General features: G+C 41.9%; 1 protein-coding gene across 1 annotated transcript in view; it reads right to left on the bottom strand.

Annotated features, from left to right (window-relative positions):
• Nucleotides 1-19,138, bottom strand: part of mtmr11 (myotubularin related protein 11) — a 41,194-nt gene that overhangs the window by 19,798 nt on the left and 2,258 nt on the right. The window contains exon 2 of the mRNA XM_034211426.1: nt 9,704-9,773. Coding sequence (XP_034067317.1) covers nt 9,704-9,773 — 70 coding nt within the window. The remainder of the gene's footprint in view (nt 1-9,703; nt 9,774-19,138) is intronic.

Below are 19,138 nucleotides of genomic sequence, written 5' to 3'. Positions count from 1 at the left end.
TATGAGTAGTGTATTTTTAGAAGTCTGATGAAATGGTGTAACTGAGTGTGTTTATAGGCGGGGGCTTCTAAGGAGGATACATAACAGGAAGTTTACAGACAGAGAAACAGCAGCATGGAGTCCACTCAGCGAGCCACTACCTTCAGCACAAAGGTCAAACTGTTGCTTATTGTTGCAAGTCCTCATGAAACTGAGGATGGGCAGGGAGGAGCAGGAAGAACAACAAAAACAGCATCTCATGGATACAAGTAACTCTGTTCTGAATTACATTACACCAGGGGTGCCCACACTTTTTTGGCTGGTGAGCTACTTTTGAAATGACCAGCTCACCGAGGTCTACCAACCAAAAATAAAATCCCAAATGGCAAGGGTTGCTGAATAACACGTTTTATTTATACATGGGATAATAGGGCTGCAACGACTAATTTGATAATCGATTAATGAAACGACTAATCGACTATTCAGACTATTACTGTATGCCTTGCACAATTTCTCAAACCCTCTTATTTAGCCATCAACTTTTAGATTTAGCTTGAGGTTGTTTTAGGCATGTGGAAACTAACAATGAAGACAATAAAGATGAATACTTGATTCAAAAATACATATATTATTAAATTAACAAATTGTGAACAAAACTAACATTGCTTTTTATTTAAATTAAATAAATAATATTTCACATCAAAAGAAACAACAATGTTTTAACAAATCGTATTCAATAATCTGATGACAGAACTGTGAACAGAATAGCTGAAACTTTAACAAAATAAAGAGTAACTCAGTTACCTCTAATCATTAACCCATGTTTGAATCATTGAGTTAACTCCGTGTGGTGCTGCTAGCATACATAACACCTGACGTGGAAACGTTACTCGTGGATGGGGCTGCAGAGCTGCTAGAAAGACAGTGGAACCCGGTGCATTCCTCCGTCTGGATGTGGTGCACTTTTGATAAATGTTTAGACACATTGCTCGTGTCACCGCCCTCACTTGCTAAACTCTCTTGGCAAGGAGCATTGTCCACCTCAAGACGGGTAACATTTAACCACACCTTGGAGCGCTTCTCTCCGCCATCTCCTCCGTGTGTTGCTGCTTGTAGCAGCCGCGTGTGTGTAAACTGCCCCGCCCCCTCGCGCACAGACGGGGGAGAGAGATCTCGTCTCGATTGGAAAGATCGAAAATACACCGACATTTGTTTGTCTTTTTGCATGTTAGAAACGAGTTGGCGACACTAAGACTGCGAGATAATATTTGTGTAGCAATAATACATGACCTTTCTCTTTCTCAACGCTACTCGGAGGGAAGTCGCTGTCATATGCCTTGTGAACACTCCGATAATGCCTCTCCACGTTACCTTTCTTTGGCAGAGCGACGCTTGCTTTACAAATAAGGCAAATAACCTTTGAATGTGACATCACAAAAAAATATTCTTCCTCCCATTCTGGGTGGAAGTGGTTTGTCTTTAGCTTTTTGCTCGGTCCCGCACTCATTTTGTTGTTAGTCTCTTAAACTTAATTTGAGTTTTCCCGGCACTTGACTGATTTTGTATCGCTTTGCATTCTGGGTTAACAGACTGGAAAGCGATAGGTCGCTTTTTCTGTCAATCAAGTAAACTCCTGAATTAAGTGGCAGGGAGGCCAAGGGAGGAGGGATCAAAAACTGTTTTGTCTATTTTAACGGAACAGGATTTTTTTTTTTATGAATGACTCGCGATCTACCAGCATTGCCCCCGCGGTCGACCGGTCGCCCGCGGTCGACGTACTGGGCACCTCTGCATTACACCAACTTGGGTTGCTGCTAAAAAAAATAGCAAATTTGCATCCTTGTGAATTACGATTGTTTTGTCTGATTCACAATGTATACACAAAGATATTAAAGTGATTGTTATTTTGTATATACATACATATTTACATATACATACATATTTGCATACATATTTGTATACATATTGTTATATATATATTTGTATTTTGTTATATTTGTATATTGTTATATATATATTTGTATTTTTGTATTCGGGATTGTGGGAAGCAGTATTTCGATCTCTGTCTGTACACACAAACTGAAAGATTGACAATAAAGTTTACTTTGACTGACTTGATTGACTGATGTAGTTGAACAGCTTGATTTCATAACCCTCATAACTCTTGACTGATTCAAAAGCTACATAAGAAATGAATTCAGGAGATAATTGATGAGAAATGTAACAATGTAATGTATTATATTGACTTCATTGAACTAGAATGATATTTGTTTTGTCACTTATACTGTGGCAAACATGTACAAATATGTACTTTATCTGTACTTTATACTTAATCTGGTGATTCTGTTAACTCTGAGTGATGGATCCTCATCATTCCTAATTAGAGAGAAAAAGGTTGAAGAAGCAACGGAAAGTGGAACACAAAAGCTTCCAAAAACAAACTTTTCACAGAGAAAATCTCTTGCACACAAACACAGATGTGCACAAACATTCTCAAGTAGAAAAAAAGGAAAACTGTTTCACCAAAACACACAAACAGCAGTGAGACAGCACATTTGTAACAGTCTCCTGCAAGAACACACAGCCTTTGCCAGATAGACTGTGTGTTTCCATGGCAACAGAATCCAGGATAAAGTAGACGTGGAGAAAAGGCCTTTTTGTCCACGACAAGAGTATTTGGCAAGGCTAATGTTTTCCTACTCTCTAAAAAGATTCAAATTCACTCCACTGTGAAAATGATGTGCCCGTTCCTCACAACTGAATACAAAAACATTTTGAGGAAACACAAAATTCCTTGACTCATGTGGAAATAACTAGCTCTGCCCAAAACTAAAAATGCCTTTTCTAATTCATGCTTTTAGCTTGAAGAACGTGTTGGTGACCACCACAGCACAAACAGAAAACACTCATTTATTCTGCGGCGGAAAGAGGAAGAGGAGGCCTGACTTCCAGCACTATCATTGGCTAATTGCACAGTTTAATTCTTTGTGCGTGCCCTATGATTATTCTCCAAACCCACTCCTAGAAACCCCTAGCCCTGGCTAAACCCCACCACACCCACCACACATGATCTTGAGACAGAGATTTAAGATGCTTAGCAGGGCGGTGAACACAAGTGAACCCTTGTTGAGAGCTTGTCTTGCAAAAGGACAATCTGTGGCTTTCCGTGCCTCCTTTTAATGTCTCCCCAGGGTGCAACAGAGCCGAACACATTCCTGCAGCCAGATTGGAGAGCTCGGGGGGGGGGGGGGGAAGACAGGGAGCACAGGGCCTGTTTTCACTCTTTGGTTAGATTTAAGAAGTTAGTGTTAGCAGGTGGTTCAGCCCAGAATGAAGGTGTTTTACGACGGTGTTGTGCTTTAATTCAATCAAATCATTGACGTGCTTCATGCAGAGCTACACCGAGAATAACAATTCATGCTGCACTAGCGCAGTTTAAGTGCACTTCTTTAACATTGACTTGAGCCAAATGATGAAAATACATTAAAATAATACATTTTAATTTACATTTTAAAGTCCTGGTTTTGTCTGTGACCCTGCGTGTGCCACTGATGTTTGTGAGGTTTAAGGATTGCCTATTTGTTTAATGCATGCTTTCTGCTGTGGGCCCACAGTTAGCGGGACTACATTGAAAACAGCAAAAGAATATAGCAGAAACAATGTTTAAGACACAAAAGAACCGTTGAACGTGTCAGAGAGGCAGAGTTCAGATTCCCTGTTTGCTGTAGATGTATTAATGGCCAGTGGCAGCTTTTCAGATTGAAGTTACATCAAACTCTGACGGCATTACGGAGTTGACAGCTCACCAAAATGGGTTGGAGTTTGACCAACTGGGGAGCAGAGGGTGAATAAATCAAGAGACGCCGCAGGGCAAAAGCTGCACACACATAGCTTTGTAAACTGAAACCCAGCAGTCACTGGCTTTAATTAAATGAATTGCAATCATAACATGTTGCATGCCACCACAATTTGAACCTTGCTTTTGAGAGAGCAGAGGATATTAAAAATACTGAGAAAGTGTTTGCCTAGAAGTGTTAGAAGAACATGTGCTCGTATGAAGACCTGGTTTCGTTGTTGTTTTAAATATAGGCTGTACACACTTTGAATGCATTCATGTTTAAGTTTAGCTTTTAATGTTTCAGCTGCTTCTGTTGACGTTGTGGTCACTGACTTGAATGTAAGAAGAGAGCGACCTGAAGAATCAGCCTGAGAAAATGCAGCTGAGAGAGATCTGAACCACATGCTCTCCGTCTGTGTTTTATTTGTTTGATCCACATTTGTACCTCATTTTCAGATAGGATGCATGCAGAGCTAAACGTTTTTTTCCCCTCCTTGATCTGCTGGAAAGCCGAGTACAGATCAGATATAGATTGCTTTGTTTCAAACAGATACAGCAGTTTCGGAAAACTAGCAGCTTATCAAATCAAGTTTTATTTATATAGCACATTTTTAAAACGATTTTTGGTCGAGCCAAAGTGCTGCACATACAATAAAAACACTTTACAACAAATACAACAGCACAAATAAAAAAATAACACACAGGGACATTTCAGGAGTTTCCGCTCAGACTAGAAGGCCAGAGAGAAGAAGTGAGTTTTAAGTGTAGATTTAAAAAACCCTAGTGTCTGGGCCGACCTCACATGGAGAGGCAGAGTGTTCCAGAGCCTAGGGCCAGCTGCTGCTGCAAAGGCTCGGTGTCCTCGGGTTTTGAGCCTGGTCTTGGGCACTATCAGCAGCAGCTGGTCAGCCGACCTTAAAGCTCTGGCTGGGGTGTAGCGAATTATGAGGAAATTCTCTGTATAGGTGATAAAGAGAGAAGTCCTGCCTGGCGTCTATAATATCATTTGACACAGCACAGAAGACTGCTCAGTTTACATATTTTAGTACACAGAACCAGAGACCACTAACCCTCATGTCATCCAACTTCCACAAACAGACAGCCGTTTCAAAATGCAGATCACATTTGGTAAGCTTGTCATTTAAAGCTATAATAAAAGCAAAACATATCAACTTTACCCTCCACTAAGCCAGTCTCTGTGGAGTTGCCCTGTCATATGCATGTTAAACTGCTACTAGATTATCTCCAGACAAAGTATTATCATAATTAAAAATCCCCCCACAAATGTAAAAATATCCGTTTTGTAATGACATGGACACTGAACTGGAAAACATCCATTACAAATCTAAATACAGATAATTGAATACCTTTTTTAATATCAAGATCGCAACCCAAGTTGATTCTCTGGTCTCTTGTCCATCAATCAACGAGGTTTAAAGCTGATAGACAGCCTTTTAATCCCACTGTAACATAAGACTATGGAGAAAGGGGGGATTGTGAAGTGGCTCTGAAGGGGGTCCTGGACTCTTGGCATTGTGTGTGAATGGACAGTAAACCCCCTCCCCCACTCGCAGCATTGAAAAGGTACATGATCTACCTATGGCTGTCGGAGCTGTCCTGATCCGCTCGCCCCCCCGCAGGCCGGCTCGGTTTCTGCGGTCCTGTGTCCCGGTGTCACATGAGAACACCGTGGACACCGAGCACTGCCCGGTAACTACTGGGACAGCGGGACAACTTCTGCAATCATATTTATTGTGATGGAAACTTCTGAAGCAATGGAGACAGGACTCAGAGAGACACAGGGAGAGCAGGGACTTTGATAGCAAACACTGAGGGTTTATTTGGAGCTTCGGCTGGAGAATTCACAAGACATGTCATGTGCCGCGAGGCGACACAGCGGATACCAAACCAACTCTGAAGATCTCTACCTCAGACCCATGTATTTAGCTAGTTCTGACAGAATAATCAACATGTTTCATAACAAGATAAAACCATAACACCTCTATCAGCTGACACCAACAGGCAGGAACAGGTTGCAGGCCTGAAGTCAGCGAGGGCACTACAAACTGATAAACTGGGTCAAAGTTATGGGCCTAGGAAATATTTCCCCAACATTTATGATTAAGTGATTCCTATGCTTTTTTTGTAATGCCAGTGGATCAAGCTTGAGACAGGCCCTGTTAAGTTACTACAACAGCACCGGAGTGATATGAGAAGTAAAAAGGCAGTATTTACACATGATGGACGAATGACCCATCCTTTTGCAGAGTATGTGCACGAGAGAGAAAGCGAGAGAGTCCACAGGTGCAATGTGAGCCCTTTCCCTCGGTGGGGTAACGCTGACTCGCGACTCCTTTGTGTCTCAAAGTGAACTTGTTCTCACAAATTGTCTCAACACTTTCTCTGCAGAGCGTGCACAAAGCCAAAGGATAGATTTTCCCGCCTGAAACCTGAATCACTTTAGAGAAAATGAAATGAATTGCTACATTTACTGCAGAGTCAAGTAAATGACTGCAAGTCATTCTAGCTCGATGGAAAAAGAGAAAACAGTCCCGCCGACACGGTTCTTCTACTCTATGTTGATAAAAGACAGCTGGGTTTTTAATCTGCCTGGAATGAAGGAAGGGAAAGAGAGAGGTAAGGGAACAGCAAGACGGTGTTGAAGATGGAGATTAAGTTAAAAGCCAGCAGGGCGAAAATAAATGTGAAGTAAAGACAGTCGACATTTCACAGTGAAATGTTAACAGCTAAGAATAGGATCTCTTGTGGGTGTGTGAGTGTTGTAAAGGACCAGAAGAGACTGGAAAGCATTTGATGAAAACACTCTGCTGGAAAACAAATTAAGCTGACTATGTGAACGAAAGGAAGGAAGTGTGTGTGTTAGTACGTCGCTTTGGAGTAAAGCGTCAGCTAAATGCAATGTACTGTAATGTAAAGAAGGTGTGTGTGTGAATGACTGTGTTTTTGACTGTATTGGATGTTTATAACTATTCATGTTTGTGTAAAAGGTTAGGAGATCCAATGCAATATCAGTGAAGAACTGGGGCACAACATTTTCTTTTGTGATTTTTAGTATGTGACAAAAAGAGATAGCAGTCATGGAGAGGCAGGATGAGGCAATGCCAAGTAAGCATGTCCCTGCCTCATAAACTCCTATCTAACACGCCCACGCCCTCGTTTACTCTTAATCTGCTGAAAAGAGCTGTGAGTAAATTAAAAGATCAGCTGCTGTAGGGTGTTGCTGACACACGACGATGAGATAACTCAGACTGCAGCGGCAGAGAATTGCTGTGCTCCTGCTCCATCCAGCAGATTATCACTGGGTTAAGAAGGTTGACCTCTGGCTGAACGAGCTGTCTGAACTCTCTCTACAGCAGGGGGACATGTCTTTTGAAAGTAGCTGAATCTACAAGAAGGGAACTAGTCACAGTTTGTGGGTAAACCATAGGGGTAAACACAAAGAGTGAAAGTGAGGTATACAGAAATAACAGTGATGCCTTACAACGCACATCATGCACCTCCATGTAATTTGTACTGGTGCTGCTGCTTAAAGAAATTGATAAAAATATAAAATCAAGGTTCTTTACTTCTTATCTTTAGTCACACACAAGAAGAAAAGTCACAATTTTCAGCGTACTTGGCCGCTTTCACACCAAGTATTTTGCCGTACTTAGGCGGCAGCCACACTAGGACGATAACGCAAACGGACCGCAATCGTTATCAAAAAGGTCTTCCGTCCACACCAGAAACGTGAACACGAGACCGCTCGAAAGCGCTGGAGACGCTATAGTACATATGCCAGTCCTGTAAGTGGCGCTGTACTCCTACCACAGAAGCAGCGAAGAAGACTTCCCGCGCATGGTTGCCATGGTTACCCTTCTGTTTATTCTCCGATGTGGACGCTCTGGCTCTTTTTCTCCCTCCCCGAGGCAAGCGCTGTAATTCTCTCCGGTAGTCCACGCAGCAGATGACAAACACCCACCTCTCCACCTCTTCCAAGGGACGAGGGGACCGTGCGGCAGAGTTTCAGTTAGATTGTTTGTCGCCGGTCAACATGTCCGTTAAAGTTTAAATCTTCCAGACAAAATTAGAAAAGTGCCGGTCAAAGGTCTTCTTTATTGAGCTTTAAAACAAATGAATAACGACTCTATATAATAATATAAGAATAAAAAACGGAGCCTCTCTTTTCCTCCCCCTCTTCTGAGAGCCCAGCAGCTGATCTTTGAGCAGGAGAAGTGGGGAGAGGCGGGGCTATTGCGTCATCGTTATCAGGACATGATCGTATAGGCGTAAACACGGAGCCGTTTGCCCCCCCCAGAGCGTTTCGTTTGCAGATCTACCCACCTAGGGACCCGTTATCGTTTTCTGCGTTTCTGCTTTGGGTTTACTGGCAGGCCGCAAACAACTTCACAGCGTATACTGCCACCCGAAGTCCCCGGCCGGAAGTCCCCGGAGTTGGGGACTGGCTTCAGTAGAAGCTGGGACTCCCAGCAGCTTCTACTGAAGCCTTCCGAGTAAATCGCCAGAACGCCGACACCTCCTCATCACTCCACCGCTCCCATGTTTTTTTTTGTGTTGCCATAAGTTATTCTCTCTCCGTTGGTGTGCGGGGCTAATGCTAATAATGCTAATGCCAGCAAATACAATGGCGGCTTCAAAAAACCTTTCAGAGTTTTACGGGGCGTGGTTTGCAATTCGCCCGGCCAATAGAAATTGGTACTTTTTTGGTACTACCTCTCTAGCAGGCACTAAAAATGGGGGTAAAAGTTCCCGGCACTAAGTACTCTTTTTGGTGTGAACGCGACATAAGGGGTACTAACGGAACTAAACGGGAAAAGTAAGGGGAAAAGTACTCCGGTGTGAACGCGCACTAACATCTGAGGATGCAGCAGCAAACATGCAATGATCACACATTTATTATGAGTCAAGAAGGCAAATTAGCTCAAACAGGTCATATAGCCTAACTTCTAACTGCTTAATGAAAATAATGCAATATCAGTTTTTCTTATCCTGCAGCCCTTCCTGTGAGCAGAACTCATTATGCAATAAAGCTGCAAGATCGTTTTACCATAGCCAAACAACTGAGGCTCCCATTCCCCTTTTGTGTTCAGATTAGCTTTCTGCTTTAGATCTTTTCCCATCTCAAAGGCAAAGCACCTGCTGTGACATTCCTGCTCCAGGTGTGGCTACAAGTTTCCAACCAGAGAGAACAATGAGGGCAGCAGCTTTCTGCCTCAATGTGGATTCATCATCTGATCCTGGAGCAGCACGGCAGCTGAAGTTTGTGTTGGGAGTCGGTATATTATGTATTACTCTACTACGCAGTCCTGTGTCTGACTTGCTGTGATGTTCAACTGCTAACGGCTTATTGTCACAGGATCTGGAATCATTCTTCAGTTATCAATCAATCAATCAATCAATGTTTATTTATATAGCCCAATATCACAAATGTTACATTTGTCTCAGTGGACTTTACAGTTTGTACAAAATATCAGTATGACAATACGACACCCTCTGTCCTTAGACCCTCACATCGTACAAGGAAAAACTTCCGGAGAAAACCCACAGTTTAAAGGGAAAAATGGGAGAAACCTCAGGGAGAGCAACAGAGGAGGGATCCCTCTCCCAGGACGGACAGACGTGCAATAGATGCCGTGTGTAAATTGAAAAGATAATACATTTGCAACATAGTTGCATAGTTATGAGGTCAAGATGTGCAGAACAGGGAGTTAGTGTGGTTTTCTCAAAAGCAGAAGTTTAGGACGTCAAAAGGGAACTGATGTATGGATCATGGTAATAGTGTTCTTTAAAAATACACGTAAAAAAAATAATATAACTTTGTAGGTGTTTCTAAAGTAAGCTTATACTGTAAAAGCACAATCCTACCTGGTAGGCAGCGGAGACCGAGCACATCTCGACTCCTTGCGCTCACCCCACTCTGACTCAGCATCCTTTCCTGTTGGGAAAAAAGAACATACATTAGTATTGCTTAATCATACTTGGCTTATTCAGCCTGTATTTTACACATCACTGTCTGTAACGGACATTCTGTCTGTAACAGTGATATAAGAGAACTTTGGAAGAGAAAATGTGTCTTTAAATATAAGAGGCAAAAAGAGGTGGCAAAGATCTTCTCATCTGAAGAAACCAAAAGGGCATGTGCCAAAGTTTAAATTTAAAAAAGTGAGTGAAATGGTATACAGTATATTGGAAAAGTGTATTTAAATAAAGAACGTAACAACAACAATGATAACATTTTGTTAACCACAACTCACAAGAACAAAAACACCCAGAACGACTAAGAAAACAGTTTTCTTTTTCAAATGGAACCATATTTGCAGACTCTTTCTTTATATGTCTTTAAAAGTGAAGAAATAGACTATAAAGAACGCACTTAACACAAGGACAGAGCCTTTCCCCCTTTGGTGTTGTTGATTAAATATAAGTTATGTCTGCTTCTCTCAATGCTTGTCTTGATGGACTCACTTTCAAAAACAAAGACACAAAGCCAACCCCACAATGCTCCATGATGCTGAGTTTCCATCTTGTTGTTTGTTCCAGCTTTCTCTATAGTAGTCATGAAGTCTCACATACTCTGGTGTGTTTTAAAAGCAAGCCTACAACCCCACTTAGCCACAGAGTTTTCTATAATCAGGCTGTGAACTTACTAGCACATATGCTTCCACTTAACTTTGCTACTAACCCCCCCTCCCTTGTGAAGGCTGTTTACATATCGGCCCATAACATGCCATGCCCTGCAATGTGAGAGAACGGTGTGGTTATACAGGTGTTGAACAATCTTTAAAGCGGCACAGAAATAGAGTTAAAGTGCTGAGTTGACATTAAGGAAAGCTATACATTGTAGAGCCTAGTTTCCCTCACAATGAAACTATGAATCTGTGTTTTATTAGCAGCACCAGCCATATCACAAAGCACCGGTATGTATCGGAGTCAGCAAGGATGTGTGAACAATAACAATGAATCTACTGAGTCGCCAGTGCTGTGCTAACAGTTCTGCAGTGCGGTGGATTCTGTGTGAGCACCCGGCTCGTGAAAACCTGAGACTCTAAGCTTGTGGGCCCCCATAAAAAACATTTCACAAAGAGGACCTTTGCTCCCTGAAAAGGTAGTCAAATCACACGTATTCATAGCTGGTTGTTTTCTTTGTATGTGAGGGCGTCTGGCTGTGACTTTAACAAACACCCCCAAGAGTCTGCCAGTTTGCAACTAATCATATCTGGATGTTATCTTGAAGTCTTAGGTTCATAGTTTTAGATATATTTATGTATGAAGCAAATGTGCAAAAAAGTATTTAGTCAGCCAAGTTCTTCCACTTAAAAAGATGAGAGAGGCCTGTAATTTTCATCCTAGGTACACTTCAACTATGAGAGACAGAATGGGGGGAAATAATTCAGGAAATCACATTGTAGGATTTTTAATGAATTAATTGGTAAATTCCTCGGTAAAATAAGTATTTGGTCACCTACAAACAAACGAGATTTCTGGCTCTCACAGACCTGTAACTTCTTCTTTAAGAGCCTCCTCTGTCCTCCACTTGTTAACTGTATTAATGGCACCTCTTTGAACTCGTTATCAGTATAAAAGACACCTGTCCACAACCTCAAACAGTCACACTCCAAACTCCACTATGGCCAAGACCAAAGAGCTGTCAAAGGACACCAGAAACAAAATTGTAGACCTGCACCAGGCTGGGCTGACTGAATCTGCAATAGGTAAGCAGCTTGGTGTGAAGAAATCAACTGTGGGAGCAATTATTAGAAAATGGAAGCCATACAAGACCACTGATAATCTCCCTCGATCTGGGGCTCCACGCAAGATCTCACCCCGTGGGGTCAAAATGATCACAAGAACGGTGAGCAAAAATCCCAGAACCACACGGGGGGACCTAATCAATGACCTGCAGAGAGCTGGGACCAAAGTAACAAAGGCTGCCATCAGTAACACACTACGCCGCCAGGGACTCTAATCCTGCAGTGCCAGACGTGTCCCCCTGCTTAAGCCAGTACATGTCCAGGCCCGTCTGAAGTTTGCTAGAGAGCATTTAGATGATCCAGAAGAGGATTGGGAGAATGTCTTATGGTCAGATGAAACCAAAATAGAACTTTTTGGTAAAAACTCAACTAGATGTGTTTGGAGGAGAAAGAATGCTGAGTTGCATCCAAAGAACACCATACCTACTGTGAAACATGGGGGTGGAAACATCATGCTTTGGGGCTGTTTTTCTGCAAAGGGACCAGGACCACTGATCCGTGTAAAGGAAAGAATGAATGGGGCCATGTATCGTGAGATTTTGAGTGACAACCTCCTTCCATCAGCAAGGGCATTGAAGATGAAACGTGGCTGGGTCTTTCAGCATGACAATGATCCCAAACACACCGCCCGGGCAACGAAGGAGTGGCTTCGTAAGAAGCATTTCAAGGTCCTGGAGTGGCCTAGCCAGTCTCCAGATCTCAACCCCATAGAAAATCTTTGGAGGGAGTTGAAAGTCTGTGTTGCCCAGCGACAGCCCCAAAACATCACTGCTCTAGAGGAGATCTGCATGGAGGAATGGGCCAAAATACCAGCAACAGTGTGAGAAAACCTTGTGAAGACTTACAGAAAACGTTTGACCTCTGTCATTGCCAACAAAGGGTATATAACAAAGTATTGAGATTAACTTTTGTTATTGACCAAATACTTATTTTCCAACATAATTTGCAAATAAATTCTTTAAAAATCAGACAATGTGACTTTCTGGATTTTTTTTTTTCTCATTTTGTCTCTCATAGTTGAGGTATACCTAGGATGAACATTACAGGCCTCTCATCTTTTTAAGTGGGAGAACTTGCACAATTGGTGGCTGACTAAATACTTTTTTGCCCCACTGTACTGTAAACCGTTATCCAACCAACTAACCTTTACCATATTTTTGTTCTGCCGATTATTTAACTAGAGCCATGATCACATTATAAAAACAAAGAATGATTTTAATCAATCCAGACACGAGCACTAATTAATGTCATACGGGAAGGTTTGCTCTGTTTCTATGCCGTTATTTTTGCACACAACAAGTTTGAGCCAATAGCATGGTTTTCTTCCTGACACATATTTAAATATTGTTATAGTTCTACCAATTTTACTGACTAAATTCAAAGACTGAATGCAAAACCGCCAGAGAAAAACACAACAGTAAAGTTTTACAAGAGTTAGCTTCTGCTTGCCAAAGCATTGTTCATTTTTTTTTTCATCTGGTTTTAACATTTCATTATGCTTTCTTTCAGTCTCTGCATCAACACCCAGCAAACCCACAGCTGAATTCTTTATCCCCTTTGAAGAACATCAGAGGCAATTCAGATCTGTTTTTGTTCCTTCTTTCATAAGTCTAGTGTCTTAGATATGTCCTCTGAAGGTTGTGAAGCCTGACAAACTCAGGCCTCAGGGTCTTGTAAGGCAAGTGAACACACTGCACAACATCGCACTACACAAGGTGAGATACTGCTGGCACCTTACTGCAGACTGTGTACATAATGTGATAAAGGCTGATATGAGTGGAGCTCCCTTGGTTTATCTAGCCAAAATGTGATTTGTAGACACAACTCATGTGACAGAAATATATACAGCAATGCCCATTGGAAAAGCCAAGGCATTTATCTGTCACTTGCTACATTTGCAGGGTGAAACAGAGATCAGGAAAATGGGAATGAGATAATGTTCAAGCAGAACCATGGCGTGCATAAGTAAGGCTGCCTGTCACATTATTTTAAAACCACATTTCCAGGGCAGTGTTTAGCTGACATAACACTTTTGCTTTAATTGTGTGGCTTCAGCTTCCCCAATTTATTACTTGCATTGCCTCTCTTCCCCTCCATGCTGCCGTGCTGCCCCACTTTTGCCCTCCTCTGCTCCCTCCCTTCATCCTCAGGGAGGGGGGCCACGGCGTAATGCAGTTTCCATTGCTCATGGCTTTCCTTTGCTACTGCGCCCATACTTCTGCAGTAAGTGTGCTTGTCTGGAACATTCTTCCTTTTATCTTGAACAACAACAAGCCAACGTCACAAGGAAGTTGGCATAGGAATTCAAGAGGGACAATAATAGGCACATAATAATCTCTTGAAATCTATTTTAAGTGGTGGGACAACCGCTAATAAGGAAGATTAATGAGAGTTGTTTCACTACGCAAACTCTTGTGACACATACCTTGCTCAGTTGCATTTTAACAGTCTGAACAATATCATTTTAAACTAGAGAATGCAATTCCTGAAGAAATTGCTAGTGGGAATGCTTTATGCTGAAAAGCTGACGCTAAACTGCTATGCTGAAATGTAATGTGTAAGAAGAAAGTGAATAATTTAGATTGAAATGATACATGAACACTGGGGGCTTGAATGTGTGATGAGAGAAGAAAAGAAAGTAAAAAGGCTTGGAAAAGCAGCAGAATATTTGAACTGCAAACTTCTGAACTAACTTGATGGTGAATGATCTGTCGCCATGGCAACGGCATTTGTCGACACCCCATACTACGCTTAGATGCGTTGATGGCTGCATCGTTACCAAACCTGTGAAGTTTTGGGGCATTTGGAGCAGTTTCACTGAAGTTATGAGAAAACCGTGTTTCATGGCGAGCATTATGTTGCCACGGCAACGGCATTTGAAGAAATCTCAAAACTGTCCCGTAGATGTCCTTACGGCCGGACTGTTAGCACACAGGTGAAGTTTGAGCACTTTTTGAACATTTCCATAGGAGTTATAGCGACATCATGTTTTATGGCGTGGGATGCGTTTCCATGGAAACGGCATATGGTGAGATCTCAGATTTGTCGTAGAGCTGTTGAGGCATGGACCAGTGATATACAAGTGAAGATTGGGGGACGATTGGACCGTGTCCATTGGACTTATAGCGACATCATGTTTTATGGCGTGGGATGCGTTTCCATGGAAACGGCATATGGTGAGATCTCAGATTTGTCGTAGAGCTGTTGAGGCATGGACCGGTGATATAAAAGTGAAGATTGGGGGACGATTGGACCGTGTCCATTGGACTTATAGCGACATCATGTTTTATGGCGAGGGATGTGTTTCCATGGAAACGGCATGTGGTGAGATCTCAAATTTGGCGTAGAGCTGTTGAGGCATGGACCGGTGATATACAAGTGAAGATTGGGGGACGATTGGACCGTGTCCATTGGACTTATAGTGACATCATGTTTTATGGCGAGGGATGCCGTTCCATGGCAACGGCATTTTGCACAGGTGTTTATAGTTGAGCTAACGAGGTGGCTAGACTTCAAAGGCTTCATTGTTCTGAATGAGAGATGAACCTCTTACATGTGAACGTTTTGTGGAAGAACGATAACAGATATCTGTGAAATTTCAAAACGTGAAGCATGTCAAGGAAGTTGAGTATCTGAAGTGTAATTTTTTTGTACTTTCGGGTTAATAATGTGGCCTTTTTGGCAGTTTAACTAAAGGTGTGCGGGTGCTGCTGTGAGGAAATATCAGCCTGAAATTACAATGGGCTTTAATGGAGACGTGTTGAACGTTTTTGTCACTTCATGCCCTCAAGAGGCACTTTGTTTAATTATTTTTGCTTAATTATGTGTCATTTTTCAAGCTACGAGATGTTTTCCTACGTTTATCATGAAAAATTATGTCTCAAGAATGTAGGGTTTGGGAATTATGGCAGTTTTAAAAAAAAATATCAAGGCACATTTCAAGATTTCTTACCCTCTGGCTGTGACATCACGCACTCTAGTTAATGTTAAAATGTGAAGAAAACCTCTAAAACAAGGTCTGAACAATGTTTAATATCTCTAAAAGTAAGAATCAGATTTAAAAGTTGTTTTCCACGAATAATGTCAGAAAGATGTGTAACATTTTAAAGTTGGAATGAGGTTTCTGAGTGAAAGTATGAATGAACAGTTAGCAGTTGAATCGCATGAAGATTTGTTGAAGTCTGAAGATTTCCTCCATTGACTTCAATGTTAAAAATGTGATGTATTATGGGATGTATCTCTGGAATTATGAAAGTTATGAATGAGAAAAGTAATAGCCATCGATTCCCAACCGAGCTGAACGTTTTGATGTTTGAACAGAGTTTCTGCGATGTTCAATGCGGGAGGAGAAGAGGGCCAAAATACCGGCGGAATAATAATAATAAACTTTTCGTCCGTAGAATAACAGTTAGTCATTCCAACTAAACAAACAAGCAAACTGAATTATGGATACTTTTTGAAGTGCCGTTCCAAAACACGCTGTTGTGTTGTTAAGAGTGTCTTTGAAAAGCGGCTCCTACAGACATATGCTCTGCTTTGGGGCTTGTAAAATTCACATTAGCTTTACTGTACTGTGCTTTTATTTTCCAACATGAATGGGGACAGGCATACAGTATGATAGTGTGAGCTGGCTCAGAAGTAAAAAGACGATACGAGGTAATCTTTTCTAAATGGGGCACACTTTGAATTGTTTCCTCTTATTCCAGAAAGAATAACATGAGATGTTTTTGTCCAACGATATAAAGTGGATTGCGAAGTGTCATCATTTTCTAATCATTTTGACTTTCTTTCAAATCCTTATCTTTCCTTTAGAAGCAAACCTGCAAGGATGTACTGTTTTTAAATTGCTATGATAGAAACAGAAGACCTGGAATCAGCTTTATTCTTGCATTGAAACTACAACCCCAAGGTCAGAGCTAAAGGACTAAATAACTGCCTTGAAAATAATCAGCAGCGAACAGTGGAACAAGAATCTGTGGAAATATACTACCTGTAGTGTATTATCAATCTAAATAATTACCTAATCTAGAAACCGCATTACAGCAAAAGCTACGTTTTGGCCTGAATGTGAAAAACACACAGTAAAGTAGCAGTAGTAGTAGTATAACTGATTCTGACATATAGGGGGAAATATTATTAAATGATTTATGAATTGAGAGTTCATACAGTTAATATTTGATGAGATAATTTCTGCATCACATCATATAAACCCAGCTTTTAACCCATTTCTCTGCTAAAGCCTTCCTCAATTAGCACAGCTCTTGAAGCATTCTTTTTTTCTGAAACCTTGAATGAAAGGGGATATTAGGGGGCAGTGTTTTCATTCTTATCCTTTCTTAATTATAACACCAGTACAGTAGACACTCAACAAGCAGATAATTACTGGCTCTTTTAACAGTATCCCTACTGCATTATTTACAAAATGATTGTCTCATTACATATTTGACTCTTAATTATCTCCTCCTCTCCTTGCTGTACAGTGACGGCAGAGAATTACATATTTGTGTAGTTGTTGTAATGTTATGACAGTACAGAGGGTTCAAAGGTCATCTAAGGCCAAATAAACCAGGATAGTAGGTCAACAGTCATGCTAAAAGCTAGGTGAGGCTGTATTTACCCAAAGCATTGCTTGGAGCTATGTGCTAACATCTGCATGCTATCATGCTAACTGGTGTTTAGCAGGTATACTATTGATCATAGTCACCATCACATCTTGCATTTAGGCGCACTATGTTTTCTAAATAAACCGATTATAAAGTACAGCCACAGTTGTCCAGACATTTTACAAAAGAAAATGTAATATTAAAGGTCCATGTCATGCTTTTCCGGTTGTTACCCGTCCCCTTGTGTGTTATGAAGGTTTTTATGCATGTAAACGGTCTGCAGAGTCAACAACCCTCAAAGTACACCCTGTAGCGAGTAAAACTCTAACACAGAAAAGACCTGTCTATGCTGCCCCAGAACGCCTCGTTGGAGATTTCTCTTTTTCCATTGTTTTCTTCCTGGGTTCTGTGACGTGTGAACACCCAAATCAACAACAAATGACCGGATGGACCAATCCGCGGAGCACCTCACACACCAGGATCCCTTGGCTAACTAACAGGGAGTCCCCATTGACTTGCGTAGAGCTCCCTGAACGCTGGTAATAGACGAGTTGGGATCGCAGAGAAATGCTCTCTGCAGACCCATGCTCACAGCGTTATAAACCTTTTTCTTACTCAATATCAAGCCACACTTATTGTTTTTACTTCGGCTGTGAGTGTTTGTGTGTGCTCAGGATGAGTTTAGCTTGTTCTCGCTGTATCGCCGACCCGGAAACCTGTCCGCTCCTCGCAGCAACGAGCCTCGCAACGTCCCGACCAATCAGAGCACACTGGGCTCACAGGGAGGAGGGGCAGGAGCTCCAACAAGCCGTTTAGGACAGAGAGTGAATACACATACTATACAGAGATGCTGTATGAGAAACCAATGGGAGTTTGGAAAATTGCACAATTTAAATATATTCTAGTAGACCTCAACAATGGAATTATGATCAGTAGAAATGGCCATGACATGGGACCTTTAACCTCATTGTGGCCCTAGGTGAAAAGTCAGTGGATCACCAAAGTTATTTCGGTTTATTGGGACCAAATTTCAAAGCAATCAATCCAAAGGTGACAGATTTACTGACAAGCCTTCATGGCTATCATCCTGGTGTATAAGGAATGGGAGTATTACAAATCATCAAGTAAAAATTAGCCAGCATTCACAAATCACCTCCTGTTGGATTTTCCATCAATCATTATACCGGCCGTCATTGGAGCCCTGACATATCAGCGTCTGGGCTTCTTGTTTTAAAAAGGACTCTGGGGTTGCCAATAGTCAGACAGACCGTTCTGTGAACAAATCATATTATGTCTACAACATGCAGCGTGTCTCTCCACAGCAACATTTCTTCCTCTCTGAAGCACACTCACTAAGCCTCTTACATTGTCACTAACAGTACATCATTGCCGATGCCAGAGTCAGCTAAACAGCTTAAGTGAAAATATAATGCTTGATATTGCATTCTCAGTGCCTCATAATCATAAGTCTCTTGTATGAAATGTGGTCTGAAGTCACCTCTACTCTGACAGCTAAGGTCCCACGGGTGAGATGATCAGAACCGTTATATACACTCAAAACAGACAAAGGACCTAGCCTCTCAGCCCCTTCACTAGTGAATAGAGCCTCGGGTTAATTATCCCCCAATGCCAGATCGATACACCTCTAACGGAAACATAAATCTGCTCTGCCATTAAGAAGAGCCCATTGTTGTGCTCTGTTTAAACAGTGGAAGCCTCTGCAGCTCGGGGGCTGGCAGTGAATGTGAGGTCTGGGTCCTGTGGGAGCGGGCGTGGGTGACTGTTCTGCTTCGGCCTGCTCCCATCAGGCTTGGATCTTCAGCCACTCTGCAGAGCTCAGATGATCCCTCCTCTGGCATTTTTGCTTCTGTGGAGCTTTGTGCTGCACGCCTTTCATGCTGACTGCTTCAAAGCTGGCTGTGAGATGTAGATAGAGGGAACTCAAG

The sequence above is a fragment of the Gymnodraco acuticeps genome, unplaced genomic scaffold (assembly GCF_902827175.1).
Source record: "Gymnodraco acuticeps unplaced genomic scaffold, fGymAcu1.1, whole genome shotgun sequence".
Taxonomy (NCBI): Eukaryota; Metazoa; Chordata; class Actinopteri; order Perciformes; family Bathydraconidae; genus Gymnodraco; species Gymnodraco acuticeps.
Note: the sequence above shows the minus strand (reverse complement) of the source record. Positions and strands in the feature narration are given on the sequence as shown.